Consider the following 16,668-nt stretch of genomic DNA (forward strand, 5'->3'; position numbering starts at 1 on the left):
ATACTATATAATCAATGCTTGAATGTTGAATCTGCAAGACACTTAAGGACACTTGTCATAACCATGAGAATCAATTTCATAAGGTTTGGATTCGAATTTCAAGGTCAAACTGTTGACTATGTGGAAGCGCAGCACATTCATTGCGCTACTTCAAAAGTGCAGCGAATTCATGATTTGCATGCTTCTAATCACCTCCTAGGCTTCTGAATGTATCACACATGTGAAAAACAACTTGAAAATCATCAGATACCTATTGGATAACATCTGTTCATAATGTAAACTCCCATCTTTGTAAAACATCACCAATAGCAGAAGCACAATGCCTTGTGTTAGGGTCTCTAGCTGAGGAAAATAGTTTGTTGATGATGTTGACAGTCTTAGAAACCTCCTTCAGCCTCCATACACAAGAAATAGCACCAAAACCCTGATCCTCTATCAAATTTTAATGCTTTGACAGTAGCGTAGCAAAATGGAGAAGCGCAACAACAACTTGTGATGAATAATATTATGATGGATTGTTTGATGTGACCTTGCCACTGACTTGTCCCAATGATGAGAAAACAGAGACCCACTAATATCTTCACTCATGTTTTGGATTACACCTTACCCTAGACTTATTAGACCTAAACCCTTTTAAAACTTTGACACCTTGATTTTATTTACCAATCAGACTTTAGTATATCCTATTGACATTAAATCTTGATCTCTATGAGATCATAGTAGCACCTTACAAATTTACCAAAATAATAAAAAAGGCTATGCTTGACTTTGACTACTATTACATAGGACACTAACATGCCCTACACATATTCTCCTTTTGCCTCAAATTTTCTCTAATACCATGTGAAATTTTAGTTACTGTTGTAGTTCCTAGTTATTATTCTACTATCAATTTAGATTACTTGTCTTTTGCAAACTATTTGTGGTATAGACTGAATAAAACACAACTACAACTTCACGAAAAAATAAATAACCACAGGAACTAAGAAAATTATGCACACACACACACACACAAATAATTGGCATTGGTATTTTTGGACAAATGTCCCTAGAAAAACCCCATTGTGGGGAAAATTGGTTATGCAGATGAAGGTTTATATTATTAATTCTTCAACAAATTAAAGAGTACATCAACTACTTGCTTGACACTAGCAAAGCTATGGTAATTTTTCTCCACTGGAAAAATCGATTTGGAAACACAAAGTTTCCTTCTGTAAAAAGTCATGGCTTCCTGCCTGTAGATCGCATTAGAAAATCTAGAAATGCGTACGGCCCTCTCTGGAACTCGCACTAACTCTCGAAATCAGTTTCTGCAATGCCTTCTTTTGTCTGCAACTCGCACTTCCTCTGACCCCTGTCTCTGGCAACTGGAAATCAAACTGTTGCCTAACTATGCGCACTAGCTAACTGCCATTGGTTAATGCGGCCTCACTGCAAAATAATTCGGCGTCTATTCCCTTCTCTCAAAATGCTAGAATCTCGTGAATAATTCCTCTGAAAATCTCCTCAATTTTTCTTGTTGAAACCCTTGTTGTTGGTGTCCTTATGCTGCCTCTATGCCCTTGCTCTCATTGCAACTCTGTGTCTCCATGTATTTTCCAAATTCCCATCGATTTCCTCTTATAATCTCCCATTGATGAATCAATGACCATGATCTAATCTCAATCGATGGCTAAGATCATCTTGACCCCTTCTCATGACTTTTCTGGAAGTATCTAGAGGAAAATCGATTTACCCCAATTAATACTAATTAAAAGCCATTTACCAAAGTTAAACTTATGAAAATTAATTAACTAACTAATTAATTTTAATCAAGGTCTTTTCTAGCAAAACCTTTTTTGGGTATTGGAGAAAATGTGTTCCTTAGCCTCATAGACACAATCTGAGACTAAAACACTTGTCTGACCTACATAAACTAACACAATATAAGGTCTCCAAGTGTATAAATCTCTCTCTGAAGTGTACAAATTTCAAAAGAATACTCCTTAGGTGTTATGCTCTCCAAGCATGGGCTCCATGTGTCAAGTACTCCTTGCTCTGCAAGATAAGCATCCACTGCTTCAATGTTCCTCCTCAACATTTGTGTCCTAGCTCCACATACAACTCCAAGAAATGTGCTCTCAACTAAAGCAAGTTCTGACGAAAACTTGACTAAACTAAGAGGGGGTTGAATCAGTTTAGTACATTCATGGACATTAAATCTATTTTCTTTAAACTTATTAACTGAACTTTTAGATGAGTTGCTTAACACATAGTGTACAACAGGGAATAAGTAAACCATAAAATCACATCAAAAGCAAGCACATATGGACATCAACTATAAGTGAAAACCCATAAAGGGAGAAAAACATGATTTTGTTATTGTTGTGATGCAAAGACAAGCTCCTACTCCCTTATTACATCTGATTTTTTGTAGGCTCCAACCTACAGAAGGTTGCTACCCCAATTTTTCTGCAAGCTACAACTTACAAGGAAGCTCCAACTCACATATATTTTTTGCATGCTACAACCCACAGGAGGCTCCTACCTCAACAGGGTACAACCTGCTCTTTATCAAGCTCCAACTTGAAAGGAGACTACAATCCCATGATACAAACAAGAAATAACATGTTGCATTACCTGGTCAGCAATTCTATATATCTCCATCCTTATTTTTACCTCTTCTCTCATTCAAATCTGCTTCACATCAGTTTCATGTGTGCCAGATAACTCACGAACAATCAGCCCTCACATGCTCTCTAACACCCTCTCCCACTTATGCCTTCCAAAATCACATCTTTTATAAAGATAGTTTGTTAGTTGTTTGTATTCCACATAAGAATATGAAGTGAACAAGCTTGGCTCTTTGCCTTCATATTTTGAATATAAGAACACAGATAAGCGCTCAAATATTATTTTCAGCCATCTATAATGATTAAATACACCAACATCAACATAATGCCCACATATGAAAGCAACACATTATAACATCATAACACATGTAAAACATTCACTTTCCAATGCAATAAATATGCATGCAACATATGAAAGCAATGCATCACTCTCCAAAGCCATATATTTGTTCTGCAACATCTTGTATCACTACTTATTCATGTCATTGCCTCAGCGGCCTTGACTCTTTCCTTGTCTTTCATGGAGTCTTGCCTTTGCCTTTGCATCACAACAATTTCTTCAACATAGCAATCTCTGCAACATTATGTAAGCACTTTAACATATGTATCACAACTCCTTTATGCCTTTACCTTGCATTACATCAGCTCAACATGACATATCAAAAGCCATCAACACAAATATACCTAAATTTAACAACATCTTCATTTAACTAGGCCAACCACTGGTACCTCAACCTATAATGTGCAATAAACCTTACAAGTCAACATGACATGACATATGCAAGTACCAATATCACATTGTTGCTGCTACTTTGTTGTTCCTTTTCCATCACCTACATCTCTTGTTGTCATCAAGCATACCAAGTTGCTTGTTTCTGTTGCTCTTGCCTTGTTACTCCTTGCCTTGTTGCACCTGCCTTGCTGCTCCTTGCCTTGTTGTTCCTTTGACTTGCTATCAATGACAATAATGCCAACAATTTCAAGTCAAACACTCATCCTACTAACGTATGTCAAGAGGTCCCAATGATCCTAGAGTGAAAATCCCTTTCTCCTCTTTCACATTACTCCTCCCAAGTACATTAAACACCCATGCAAGCACCTATCATCAAGATGCACACTATGTAGAAGATATATATGTCACATAAAATATTAACCTCATTGAAAAGTGTGCCACATTTAGCATCAAGTCTGTTACCCACCATTTTGTGGGTGATATCCATAGGAGAAATTTTTTTTCCAAGATGGTCCTCAGTTGGCAGCCCATTGCAGCCACCAACTAGCTCGTCGTGCCTCTTTTCCGCCACCTGAGCCAGCCATGTGGTCCCTCACCCATCTGCCATGATAGTATGTTTGAAGGTGGGCCTCCCGAACCTAGAGGAATGCCTTGTCATTTGGAAATTGAGTATTGTAGTTTGCTTATCATGGACACTTAATGGGGGGATTCGGTGGAAAGAATGGGCTAGGTTTGTGCTCTTGTCCCTAGCCGTCCTTTTGGATGTTAACCTTGGATTCTATTCTTGTGGGATTTCTTTTACTGACCCTTCATCTTTAGGGATCGTATTACATGGGAAACCCTGATTTTGGTTGCGTGATCTTGCTCCCTCATCCATATATATTACTCCCCTTCCACTCATTATAGCCCCTTTCATCATTTCTCCCACATGGGTCCACATTCCTCCACTAGGTCCACATAGGGTCAACTTTCCCCTCCACCTTGCCCACACCTTGGGTCAGGCCTGGAATGATACCCTGGAGATTGATGCAACTGAAAAGAAAAGTAAAAGCATAATTGGCCACACTCAACAGGAAATGTACCACAAAATGCAAAAGATGGTCGGGACAAACACATTTAGCATGTGGGCAAAAGCCAATACATGAGTTCTACCCCATCATCATGGCCATCACCATAGTTCCTACAAGCCTTAGATGAGCCTCCCTTATCATTTAGAAAACCCATGATTGTCGCAACCCTTGGTGGGAAATGAACCGCCCTACCTGAAAGAGGGTATCCACTGCTATATCTCACACATCATGCTCTTACCCCTTGAGCCCCGAGCAGTCAAGTAAAGAAAAATCATAAAAGGCAAAAGGCATATAAAGAAGGGTGGAAAAATCAAGGTCGGGGCAACTCATGTACCACAATTTCTCCCTCCTATACATTATATACCCAAGTGTGGGTTTCCCTTTTATTAGCTACCCTTGTACCCCAGCATGTGGCCCAGGGCTACCCCTTCATCCCCTACTCCATTCATCTCTTTATCACATACCACCACCTTTTGAAGGCTGTACTTTGGACATACTATCTCCTTTATAAGTAGAAACCACCTAATAGGATACTTGGTTAACCCCATTTAGAGCTTGGAGACATTAGCACATGCTAAAGCCCACTATGGAAGGGCAAGCCATTATGAAGTCCCCACCTGTTGTCCATGGTTTGTAAGCTCTTTTACTCGATTTCCTTGATGACTTGTTGTACTGGAAGGCTAGGGGACGCATTGGATCTTATGTAGGATTGCAGGTGGTCTCCATCTTGGGTTTGGTCTCCCTATACGAGGTCCTAACCCTCTAGAGGTCTACATTGGCACATATAGGGTGTGTGTTGAGAGCCATGGGCCTCCACAACAGTAGACAACATTCCATGGATCCCCAGAGATGTTCAGTGATTGCTTAAGATTCAGTTATTGGAAGAGGAAGATGCAACTAGTTTACCTTTGCCCAGCCTACCCCACAGTTGTACCCTGCACTTGGCAGATGACCCAAGACTTGTATGCTAATGTGGCATCACTTACACCATAATTTGAGCCCTTACAGATGGTCTATAGGCATCTTTGACTTACTTGGAGACCCATGAGGTCACTTGTGTTGCCTCACAACCATTAGGAGCACCACGAGTTTATTATGTGGAGAACAAGGGGGCAATCCCTTGTCCATTCCTTTTGGAAGTCCAATTCATCATTGTAGCACTTATGGACTTCATCAGGCTTCTTAGAGAGCCCAACGACATGCATTATTGATTATTTGACCTCTTGGGAGGCTTATTATGTTGTTTATCAGCTAGTTTGGTGGGCTTGTCACCAAATGATAGTTATTTGCACGCTATTTTAATTGATGGGCTAATTTATGCTCAAATTAGGTAATTCGTACTCCTAATGAGTGTATAAATAGAAGAGACGTGAATTCATTTTGTATATCACTTGGATTTGATCATTCTCTCTCTTGAGAATTTCGCATTTCTTTCTTGAAGGACAAATCGGAGCATGGATGAATTTTGATGTTTGGATTGGACTTTCTTATCTTGGAGCTTCTTTATTGGAAAATGTATTGATGGCTAGATATATTCTCTTACATGTAAGTACAATATTGATGCTATTTTATTTTACTTTGTCACATCCATTGATCATGGGATTTTCGCTATTTTAGGGCTAATTGTTGCATGCATTTACTGCTTCATTATGGAATTATGTTTCTATATAGCATATCTCTATGTATGGGCCATGTTTGTTGAACGAATTGTCCTAGAGATCAAAGTTATCTTGATAAGCCATCTTCATTTGCAAGCGAAGTATAAATGCTTTAAGGTCACTTTCTTTTTTGCCCTAATGTTGGACGAAGTTGCCCTTAAAGCCTCCTTGAACTAGAAACAAGATCCATTCTCATAATTCTTCTTGACTCCATATCCCCAAATGATTTAGGCATTGATCAAACATAATGTGATCATCTTAAAACCTTTTTCTTCACCTTGATCCCCTCTTTTCTAGGTCTAGCCACATTGGGCCACCTAGGGAATCACTTTCCCGACAAAGTAGCCATAGAAAAAGTTCAATATCCTAGCTTCTACTACACTAGTGCGTCCTCAAGGTTTCCTCCAAATTTGAAGAAATTTTGATGGTGGGATTTCAAGATATCCCAAGCCCTGGCTCTGAGATCAAACCTTGCCCTAGTGTTCCCCAGGCTACTACCTCATAGGATCAATTTGACACCGTTAAGTGGAAATTCTTGTTCTGATCCTTTCCCTTTCCTTGTTTATGTTAAGATCATCATTGGTTGCTAAAATCCCTCCCCTTAACCTAGGTTGGGTCCACTTGGTCCTGTGTGGTCCCATACCTTTGAAAAGTTAATTCTTCAAGAACCACTGGGGAAACCAAGTCCAGTAAGGATTTTAGGGATTGGAAACTCCTTTACAAGGCATATTCCTTGAACCTAGCCCTTAAATCCTCACCTCCTTCTCCTAGAAAGCATCGTACCATGCTTGAAGAGCAAGCAAGCTCCATTCTTAACCACCTTCTAAGAAGAGGGATCATTAAGGTCACTTCACATCCATTTGTTGATTCATCCTTCACAAGTGACTTTCTATATACTGAGTTTCCTCCCATCGGTTTAAGTCCGTAAAGAGTAGTGAGTCTTAGCTGAGGTGACGGTGGGCTAAGTCTCCATTGTTGTTGAAGTTTCTAAGTTTACTTAGTTTAGAAACCCTTCATGCACTTTTTTTGATTTATTCCTACCTACTTGTTATTTTTCTTTAACAAGTTATTTACAAAGTAAATATTGAAAATAAACACCAGTGCATGCTCAACATATTACAGATCAACAACTAAAAGAAACAAGAACAAACACACCACATGACACCATTATTTTTGGACCAATGTCCCCGGAAAAACCCAATGCGGGAAAATCGGTGCAGCTATCTGAGGGTTTTCTTATTAAGCAATATCAGAGTACAATCTGGGTGCCAAAACTGGCCTACCCAACAAAGAATTTCCTTAGCAGCTATACCTCACAGTTTGAGAGAAATCTCCTCGCTGAAACCCCAGAAAATCCTTCCGGCAGCTCCATAGCACAAAACTGCTCTGCAACCCCAGCATCTGCCCAATCTGGACTGCATCAGTGCCTCTCTGTCTCACGCTGGCCCTGTTGGTGCTCTGCGTAGCACTTGGTTGCCTCTAGGTGGCCCTGCGTGAGCCCTTGCTGGCTCTGCGTCACTATCCTTGGTTGTCGCGCTGCTCTCCCAGCACAATCTCTGCCTTCTCTATTTCTCTGTACTCAATGTCCCTCAGTTGCTCTCCCAATCACTGATTCTATCTCTCTTAGCAAACCCCGCTCTAGAGAATAGAATGACTGATCACTCTGGTGTAATCTGTAAGTGACCCTTAAGCCTCCTCTTATACTTTTCCTGTTGACATCTCAATGGCCGAGATTAAGTCCCTAATCAACGGCTAAGATTAGATCTAGCTTGATCTATGTCTTTTGGACCACTCTAACACAGATTCATATTAATACACATTAATATTTTATTTTCCCTAAGTTTAGACTTAGGGACTCCTTTAAAAATATTAATTATTTTAATATCTCGTAATCTATTTAGAATCTGCCCAAACCCTTTCTGGGTATTGGAGATCTCATGTGCCCCAACCTCTCCACCAAATCTCGTGGCTAGAGAACATCCGATGGTACCCCAAATCAACACTCCCTCTTAGCAAGGACTATGCTCTAGTAATACTCCTCACTAAGTATTACTCTGATCATTCGGCATCAGTACGGGTGCTGATGCTAGGCCTTCCTACCCAACATCCTTTGCACTGCTGCCTCCTATACTGCTGCCCATGGTTCTGCCACTGCCACTGCTGCATTTGTACGACAGCTCCCTCAGCATCCGTGCTGTTGCTGGTCCTTTCTGCCAGCACTTCATCCGCACTACACCTCCTCTCATCATGCTGCATCGTGCTACCCATTGCTGCACTGCAACTCAATTACTAAGAAGTAAGTAACTGACCTCCCTATTAGGCTAGAAACAACCTTTGATGCTGAAGCTCCCTCTGCTGCTAACAAGTGCTCCATCTCTAACCTCTGCGCTGCTATAACAACTCTCTTGCATCTCGCACCGTTGCACACCTCTCTGTGCCGTCTTGCATTGGTGCAACACTTTTGTGCCTCTCGCACTACTGTAGCCTGCTAGCTCTGCACTGTCTTGGGACTCCTGCATTGTAGCTCTCTCTCCCACTCCATCCGCATCCGTCTCTACCCACCCAGCCAATCCTGCTACTCCTCATCGGGGCTCCCGTAGCAAGGTCTAATCCAAGAGGTTGGGTACCTCGAGGATCCTGCTCCTCATCTCCTGTAGTTTATCTAACTACAGCTCGATGTTTGCCCACTTCCACTCAAGTGGCGCGTGTGCACTCATGGCACAGTCATCGTCTGTCAAAACTTCCTTCTCTACCCGTGCTAGCGCTGCCTTAGTTTCGAAAGACTCTCCCTTACTCTTCTTCCTTGGGCACTGGTTCGCATAATGACCCATCTCCCCATAGTGGAAGCACTTGATCTTGGAGAGATCTTTCTTCTTCCGCTTCTCCTGCTTTCCCTCAAATGCTGGGGCCACATCCTCCTCCTTCTGCTTGATCTTGATCCCTTTGTTGTTGCTACCTGGCGAAGAGTTGCCCACATCTAGTCCCAAGGTGGGAGAGTCCCTCTACCCATGATACTCTGGACAAACACTTCCCAATCTTCTGAGACAACATTCAGGGCTGTCCTCACCATAAGTTCATGATCCGGTGTCACTCCAATACCAATCAACTAGTCTTGGATCTCATTTAGTCCTCCGAGGAAGGTGTCAATTGATTGACCCTTCTTCATTTGATACGACCTCATTTGGTTCTCAAGCAACATTCTTCTCTGCACAGAAGTATGCTGGTACAGGTTCTTGAGAGCCTCCCACATCTCAATTGTCATTTCCTTCTTAGCTATATGTGGTACCCACATGATTCTTGACTTCGTCAAGGATAATGCACTTGGCTCTCGCCATCGCCTCTTCATACTTGTCGTTATCATTAGGGTTGACTGGGATAGCTATAACCTTCAAGGCAAAGTTCTTGACATGATTCCTGTCAAGCACTGATAAGATTATGGCCTTCCAGACTGCGAAGTTCGATGCTCCGTCCAATCTATCATGGTCTCTTACCCCATGTAGTGCCATGACGCTCCTCTACTTCCCGTCTGGAAGTTCTCTTCTGGACTCCCTTTGAGTTCTGATTTCCCTCCTGGAAATCCTTTTGCCGCTTGTCGAGATGCCCCCTACTCTGATCGTCTTGTGCAACTGCACTGCTAATCCAAGTTCCTCAACTAGAAACCCTCGGTAACAACTCCTCTGGCCCTGCTCTGTCAAGCACTGTTCTGACTACAGTACCTCACCAGCTCAACTTTGCAATATTTCTGCAGCCTTCTAGACTCCAGCAACTGCCTCTCTGTGAACTTTGTTAGCCCCTCTCTGCCTCATGTTGGCTCTGCGTCACCCCAGATGGGTCTAAGTCAGCCCTGGGATGCCTTGCATCAGCCCTCTGGCCCTCTTCGTCAGCAACACTAGCCTCTCTGAGGCTCTGCACAACTCCCGGCTTCTTCTGCAGGGCTCTGGTTGGCTTTGCATCACACTTCTTGGCTTCTGCGCTGCTAGAAACAACTTCTGTCACCTCGGGACAATTGTTTTCTACTGCTATTGCTCCGCTCAGATGATGTCTTTTAGTCCTCCTATGATATGCAATCACCCTCTGATACCATGTTGAAGTTTCTAAGTTTACTTAGTTTAGAAACCCTTCATGCACTTTTTCTAATTTATTCCTACCTATTTGTTATTTTTCTTTAACAAGTTATTTACAAAGTAAATACTGAAAATAAACACCAGTGTATGCTCAACATATTACAAATCAGCAACTAAAAGAAACAAGAACAAACACACCACATGACACCATTATTTTTGGACAAATGTCCCCGGAAAAACCCAATGCAGGAAAATTAGTGCAACTATCTGAGGGTTTTCTTATTAAGCAATATCAGAGTACAATCTGGGTGTCAAAACTGGCCTACCCAACAGAGAATTTCCTTAGCAGCTATACCTCACAGTTTGAGAGAAATCTCCTGGCTGAAACCCCAGAAAATCCTTCCGGCAGCTCCTCAGCACAAAACTGCTCTGCAACCCCAGCGTCTGCCCAATTTGAACTGCGCCAGCCCCTCTCTGTCTCACGCTGGCCCTGCTGGTGCTCTGCGCAGCACTTGGTTACCTCTGCATGAGCCCTTGCTAGCTCTGCGTCACTCTCCTTCGCTGCTGCGCTGCTCTCCCGACACAATCTTTGCCTTCTCTGTTTCTCTGTACTCAATGCCCCTCAACTGCTCTCCCGATCACTGATTCTATTTCTCTTAGCAAACCCCACTCTAGAGAATAGAATGACTGATCACTCTGGTGTAATCTCCAAGTGACCCTCAAGCCTCCTCTTATACTTTTCCTGTTGACATCTCAACGGCCGAGATTAAGTCCCTAATCAATGACTAAGATTAGATCTGGCTTGATCCATGTCTTTTGGACCACTCTAACACAGATTCATATTAATACACATTAATATTTTATTTTCCCTAAGTTTAGACTTAGGGACTCCATTAAAAATATTAATTATTCTAATATTTTCTTATCTGTTTAGAATTTGCTCAAACCCTTTCTGGGTATTGGAGATTTCATGTGCCCCAACCTCTCCACCAAATTTTGTGGCTAGAGCATATCCGATGCCACCCCAAATCAACAATTGTTGTCTTTGATCAGTGGTAGTCCCTTTTAGGCCCCCTAGTAGTTTGAGCGGTAACAAAGTTCGAGGTCAAGCAATTGCCTATAAGAAGTTCATCAAATATCATCAACCAAAAGGCATAAGATAAAACTAAGGGGATAGGGTTTCATCATGCATCCGTCATCACATGAAGTTAATCCTAGCATGGTGTAAACACTTTCTGAGCAACCCGTAAGATAACAATACATTCCTAAAAAAAGTAAGAGCATTCTATGTCTTAAAAATCAGTAAAATTTTAACTATTTTATGTTATAGCATGTTGATGGAAATTGGATATTTTGGCGGCTATATATCTATATATATATATCTATATCTATATATATATATATATATATATATATATACTCTATGTTCTTTAACATCAAAGGGCGTAATCAAATTCAATTAGTATCTACACTATGACAAGGTTCTCTCAGAGATTTCTGCAGGACACACTTCACAAACAGTTGTGTGCACTTATGAAATATGACTAAAATGTTCAAGTCAATGATGCATACAACTGAAATCAACAATCAAAGAATGCAGCATTTTCTACATCAAAACTTAATCTTCATATCTATGTTCCTGGAATACAGGTATGTATGAAGTGTAGACAAAATCCCTGTGCATGCATCTATGTGTGGGTGCATGTGCATGTGCCAGTGAGTTGAGGTGTGCATGGATACAAAGGGGTGTCAGTGTCAGTGTGAGAGAGAGAGAGAGAGAGAGAATGCCTGGGAATAGTTTGAACGTATTGGTTCAAGTTCTGCAGTTGGTGGAGCAGCTTCAATTTCTACCAAGGATGGGTACCCAAGATTAACTGCAGCCCAACGTAGAAACCTTCGAAGGTCCTGTTTGCTTACACTTCCAATTGGATTTATATCTGCTGAGCTGCAGTCATACTGTAACACGAGCTGAATTAGGAAGTTTAGTTCCGAAAAAACAAAAAACACAGTCTGATATCCCTTAATCTCCTCCAAACAAAATTATTCAGTAACAAACTTAAAAAGGAATATTAATTAGCATAGCAAATACCCCAGCAAAATAACTCACCTTTGTTAAGTACCCCCGCAAACCCTCATCAACATTAGAACTCCCTAGGACAAGAAAAAAACTGGCTTTGGTTTGAACCCATGGCATAAGGGATGCCAATAGAAATGCTATCACCATCCGCACACGAGCTTGAATGTTCTGCAAAGCCAGATTTTCTGCATTTGTTCCTCCATCAACCTGTGTAAAAGGAATTCAACCAGAGATTAATATTAATCTGTATATAGTTGCAAGTATTCAGATTCACTTTCCAATCAAAAAAGAAAAAAACCCATTAAATTTGAAGAGGCACAAATGAACATGCAATATTTATTACAACAAATTTATGGATCTGTAGTAGCGGACAGTGATGCGTGAGAACACCCCCAACCCCCTTCGCCCTTCACTCTCAAAGCAGGGTTGAGAGAGGAGTGAGGTAGGAGCACACTCCCAAAATGCTCCTGTTTTACAAGTGTTTTAGGAGTGTGCTCCTGAACCAAAATAACATGCTCCCTGGTTTCTCTATCCCTATGCTTGACATTACCTCAAATAAGTCTTAAGTTTAGTGTTACGAATAAAATATATATAAATAATATAAATATAAGTAATGAGGATAATTGTAATAATGATTAGTTAATTAGTAATTAGGTTGAAGAGGCATGTCTAAAGTCCCATGACTCTCCATGAACTGGCACCTGCCTAATATATAAGTAGGTCCCTTACTCTCATTGTATCATCATCTTATTCATACATTTAATATATAATATTTGTATCCTCAATAGATATCTTTATATTCCAAGTCTTTTGGATTAGTTAACACGAAGTACGAACTTTGTTCGCCTCATTCAGGTGGTTGAGAATCCTCTGTGGTGTAGTCCACCATTTTGTAAGTGATCAAGTTTAGCAAGTCCATCAGCTGCTAGCCAAAAAATAATGAATTGACAATGCTACTGGTCTGCAGAAATGATACCTATTTTATAGTTAATGGAATGGAGCTTATTTATATGTGAAAAAAGAAATGTCATCTAGCATCATTGGAATGATTACAACTCAATATGATCTGAATGTTGAGTGTTACAATATCCCAGCACAAACATAGAGTTGGCAGAGTACTGAGTAGCCAATCATCACTGTTTCTTTAAAACAACTCAGTGTGTTACAATACAAGCTCATTTGATGAGAAATGACCTATAATGGGCTCTGTTAACACCTAGATTGGAACCCTCTGTAAATCCAAGTATCTAGTTCAGGTCTTTTCAAGCATGGTTTTTAAAGTCTTCTAGGTGGAATTTGAAAATCCATGACGATGGTGTTGAATTTTTGTAGCTATGGCCAGTCTTCATTTTGATATATTGATGTATTTGTTCATGTAAAGCATGTTCTTCATGCTCATAAGAAAATCAAATTTTGTATTTTATAAAGAGAACAGAAAATTTAAATTTTTGAAAATTGATTTTGGCTCCAAGTGTTCAAGTTGGCCCTCTCTCTCCTACATGTTAGCTCAGCTCATTGACACCTATTCGACCTCATGATTGGCTATAAATAAGAGTCCTTCATCCTCCTCACAAGGCACAACTTGTCTGAGCATAAATCAAGATATTTCTGGGAATACAAATCAATTTAAGGAGCAAATCGAAGGTGAGGAAGTCTCTTGGAAGAACGACTTATCTCTGAAGTTTATCTCTGTTCTAGAAGGATGGAACTTCTGTGACTTGTACTCTGTGTAAAAGAGCTGAATCCTGTGATGTATGACCTGTGCAAGAGCCGAAATTCTGTGATTAATATCCTGTGCCAAAAGACTGAAGTCTGTGGTTTGTTTCTGCAACAGAGGTTTGAATCCTGTGGTTCATAACCTGAGCAAGGAGGCTGAAGTCTGTAATTTGCATCTGTGACAGGGGTCCGAACTTCAGTGGTCTGCATTTGTGACAGAGTGCTGAAATTCCGGAGGTACTTGGACACTTGGTGAATGCTGGTTAGTTTGACCATAACTTTGACTTTGATATCTCTTGTTGAATTGGTTCTCTAAGGAAAGAAGTTGGGTTTTTACCCCAAGTGGGTTTTCCCAGGGTAATCATTGTGTTGATATTGTGCACTGTGATCTCTGCTTTCTTACTCTTGTATGATTGATCTTCTGAAGTATAGTTGCTTGATGAAAAAGTAGTAATTGTTAAAAAGATTCTATATATAATCACAAGTAATTATCAGTGTTCAGAAATCAGTACATTGCCCTAGAATTTTTAACATGGTATCAAAGCTTTGGTGAAGAAAGAAAGTTGAAGATCACATCTTGTTGAATCCTGCTCTCTCAAGGAAGAAATATCTTATCTCTATGTCCAAGATTTCTGAGCAAATGGTTCCCTCTTGCAAAGAAGGAAACAAACTTGAAGGAGCATAAAACTTCAAGGCATGGAAGAAGAGGATTGATCTTGTCTTATAAGAACATGAAATTCTGCAATTTCTCCAAGGTAAAATACCCCCAACAAATGACAATAATGCAGCAGGAAAAGCAAGGTTCAGGAAGGATGAAGTTAAGGCTCAAAGAATTTTATTTGAATCTCCTAAGGATCATTTGATTCCATTTGTTTCAGAATTAGCTACATCAAAGGAAGTTTATGATACTCTTGTTAATTTGTTCTCAATTAACAACATTGGACAAAATATGTCTTTGAGAAATCAACTTCGTGATGCAAAAATGTCAATAGATGAACTTGTGGCCTCCTACTTCATGAGAATTTCTCATATAAGAGATCAGCTACAAAGTATTGGTGAAGTCATTTCTGAATCTGAATTAATCACTACTGAACTCAATGGCCTACCAGATTTATGGGATTCATTTGCAGCTGGAATTTGTGCTAGAAAGAATACTCCAAGCTTTGAAGAATTATGGACCTCTTGCACTCAAGAGGAATCTAGGCTTATTTATAAAGGGAAGATCCAAAGACATGATGAAGAAGAATCTCAAGCCCTTGCTGCAAAATCTAGAACGAATAATCGAAGGAAGAAGTTGGTTTTCAAAATAAGAATGCAAGTAAAAGACCCTGTTACCCACCACATTGCGGGTGATATCCCCAGGAGAAATTTTTCTCCATGATGAGCCTCAGCCGGCAGCTAGCATTTGCTTGCAGCCATTAGCTAACTCATCGTGTCATTTCTCCGCCACCTGAGCTGGCCATGTGGTCCCTCACCCACCTGTATTGATCATATGTTTGAAGGTGGGACCTCCCGAATCTAAAGGTATGTCTTGTCATTTGGTAATTGAGTATTGGGTTTACTTTTCATGGATACTTCTGGGTATGGATTGATGGGGGAATTGGCCGAAAGAGTGGGTTTAGTTTGTGCTCTTGTCCCCTTATCTCTTTCGGTTGTTACCCTTGGATCTTAGTCCCGTGGGATCTCCTTTATTGACCATTTGGTTGCAGAGTGTTACTACTTGGGAAACCCCGACTTTGGGTGCGTGGTCCCGCTCCTTTACCCGCACATATTACTCTCTTTCCACTCACTATACCCCCATTCATCTTTTCTCCCATCCTAGGTCCACATAGGGCTAGCTCCCCTATCCCCTTGCCCCCACCTTGGGTCAGGCCTAGAATGATGCCTCGGAGGTTGAAGAAATTAAAAGAAAAAGTGAAAAGCATAATTGGCCACATTAAACAGGAAATTGTACCACAAAATGCAAAAGATGGTATGGACAAAATAATTAGCACATGGGCAAAAGCCATTGCATGAGCTCTACCCCAATCCATGGCCATCACCTTGGTTTCATAGGTCCTAGATGAGCCTCCTTTATCATTCAGGAACCCATGATTGTCCCCACCCCTGGAGGGAATAACATCATTATCTTGTCCTTTGAGCCGTGAGCAGTTAATTTTAAAAAATCAAGGCCAAGGCACCTCATGTACCACGATTTCTCCCTCCTACACATTACATACCCAAGTGTGGGCTTCCCCTTATCTAGCTACACCTATACCCCAATATGTGGCCGAGGACTGCCCCTTGCATTCCATATTCCATCTCACTTATTTGTCACTTTCCACCCCCAATAGAGGAATGTCCCTTGGACATACTATCCCCTTTAAGGGCTAAAACCACCTAATAAGGTACTTGACTAACCCCCTTTGGAGCCTGGAGACACTAGCACATGCCAAAGCCCACTACAGAAGGGCATGCCATTATGAAGTGCCCTCGTTGTTATCCATGATTTTGTAAGCTCTTTTACCTGATTATTTTAATGACTGGTTGTATTGGAAGCCTAGGGGACGCATGGGATCTTATGCAGGATTACAAATGGTTTCCATTGGGGTTTGGTCTCCCTATATGGTATCCTAACCCCAGAGGTCTACATTGGCACATATAGGGTGTGCATAGAGAGCCATTGGCCTCCACATCAGCTAACAGAACTCCACGGATCTTCATCGATGCTCAGAGACTACTAGCGATCCACTTTTGGG

General features: G+C 40.9%; 1 protein-coding gene across 1 annotated transcript in view; it reads right to left on the reverse strand.

Annotated features, from left to right (window-relative positions):
- The window catches only part of LOC149139874 (glutamine-dependent NAD(+) synthetase-like), a 414,988-nt gene that overhangs the window by 53,241 nt on the left and 345,079 nt on the right, over nucleotides 1–16,668 (reverse strand). Inside the window, exons 9-10 of the mRNA XM_089448306.1 lie at nucleotides 12,245–12,421; nucleotides 11,926–12,093 (exon numbers count right to left, since the gene is read on the reverse strand). Of these exons, the coding sequence (XP_089304432.1) occupies nucleotides 11,926–12,093; nucleotides 12,245–12,421 (345 nt within the window). The remainder of the gene's footprint in view (nucleotides 1–11,925; nucleotides 12,094–12,244; nucleotides 12,422–16,668) is intronic.

This window comes from Pinus tabuliformis, chromosome X (assembly GCF_031772625.1).
Source record: "Pinus tabuliformis cultivar Carrire ecotype Pingquan chromosome X, CPIR1, whole genome shotgun sequence".
NCBI lineage: Eukaryota > Viridiplantae > Streptophyta > Pinopsida > Pinales > Pinaceae > Pinus > Pinus tabuliformis.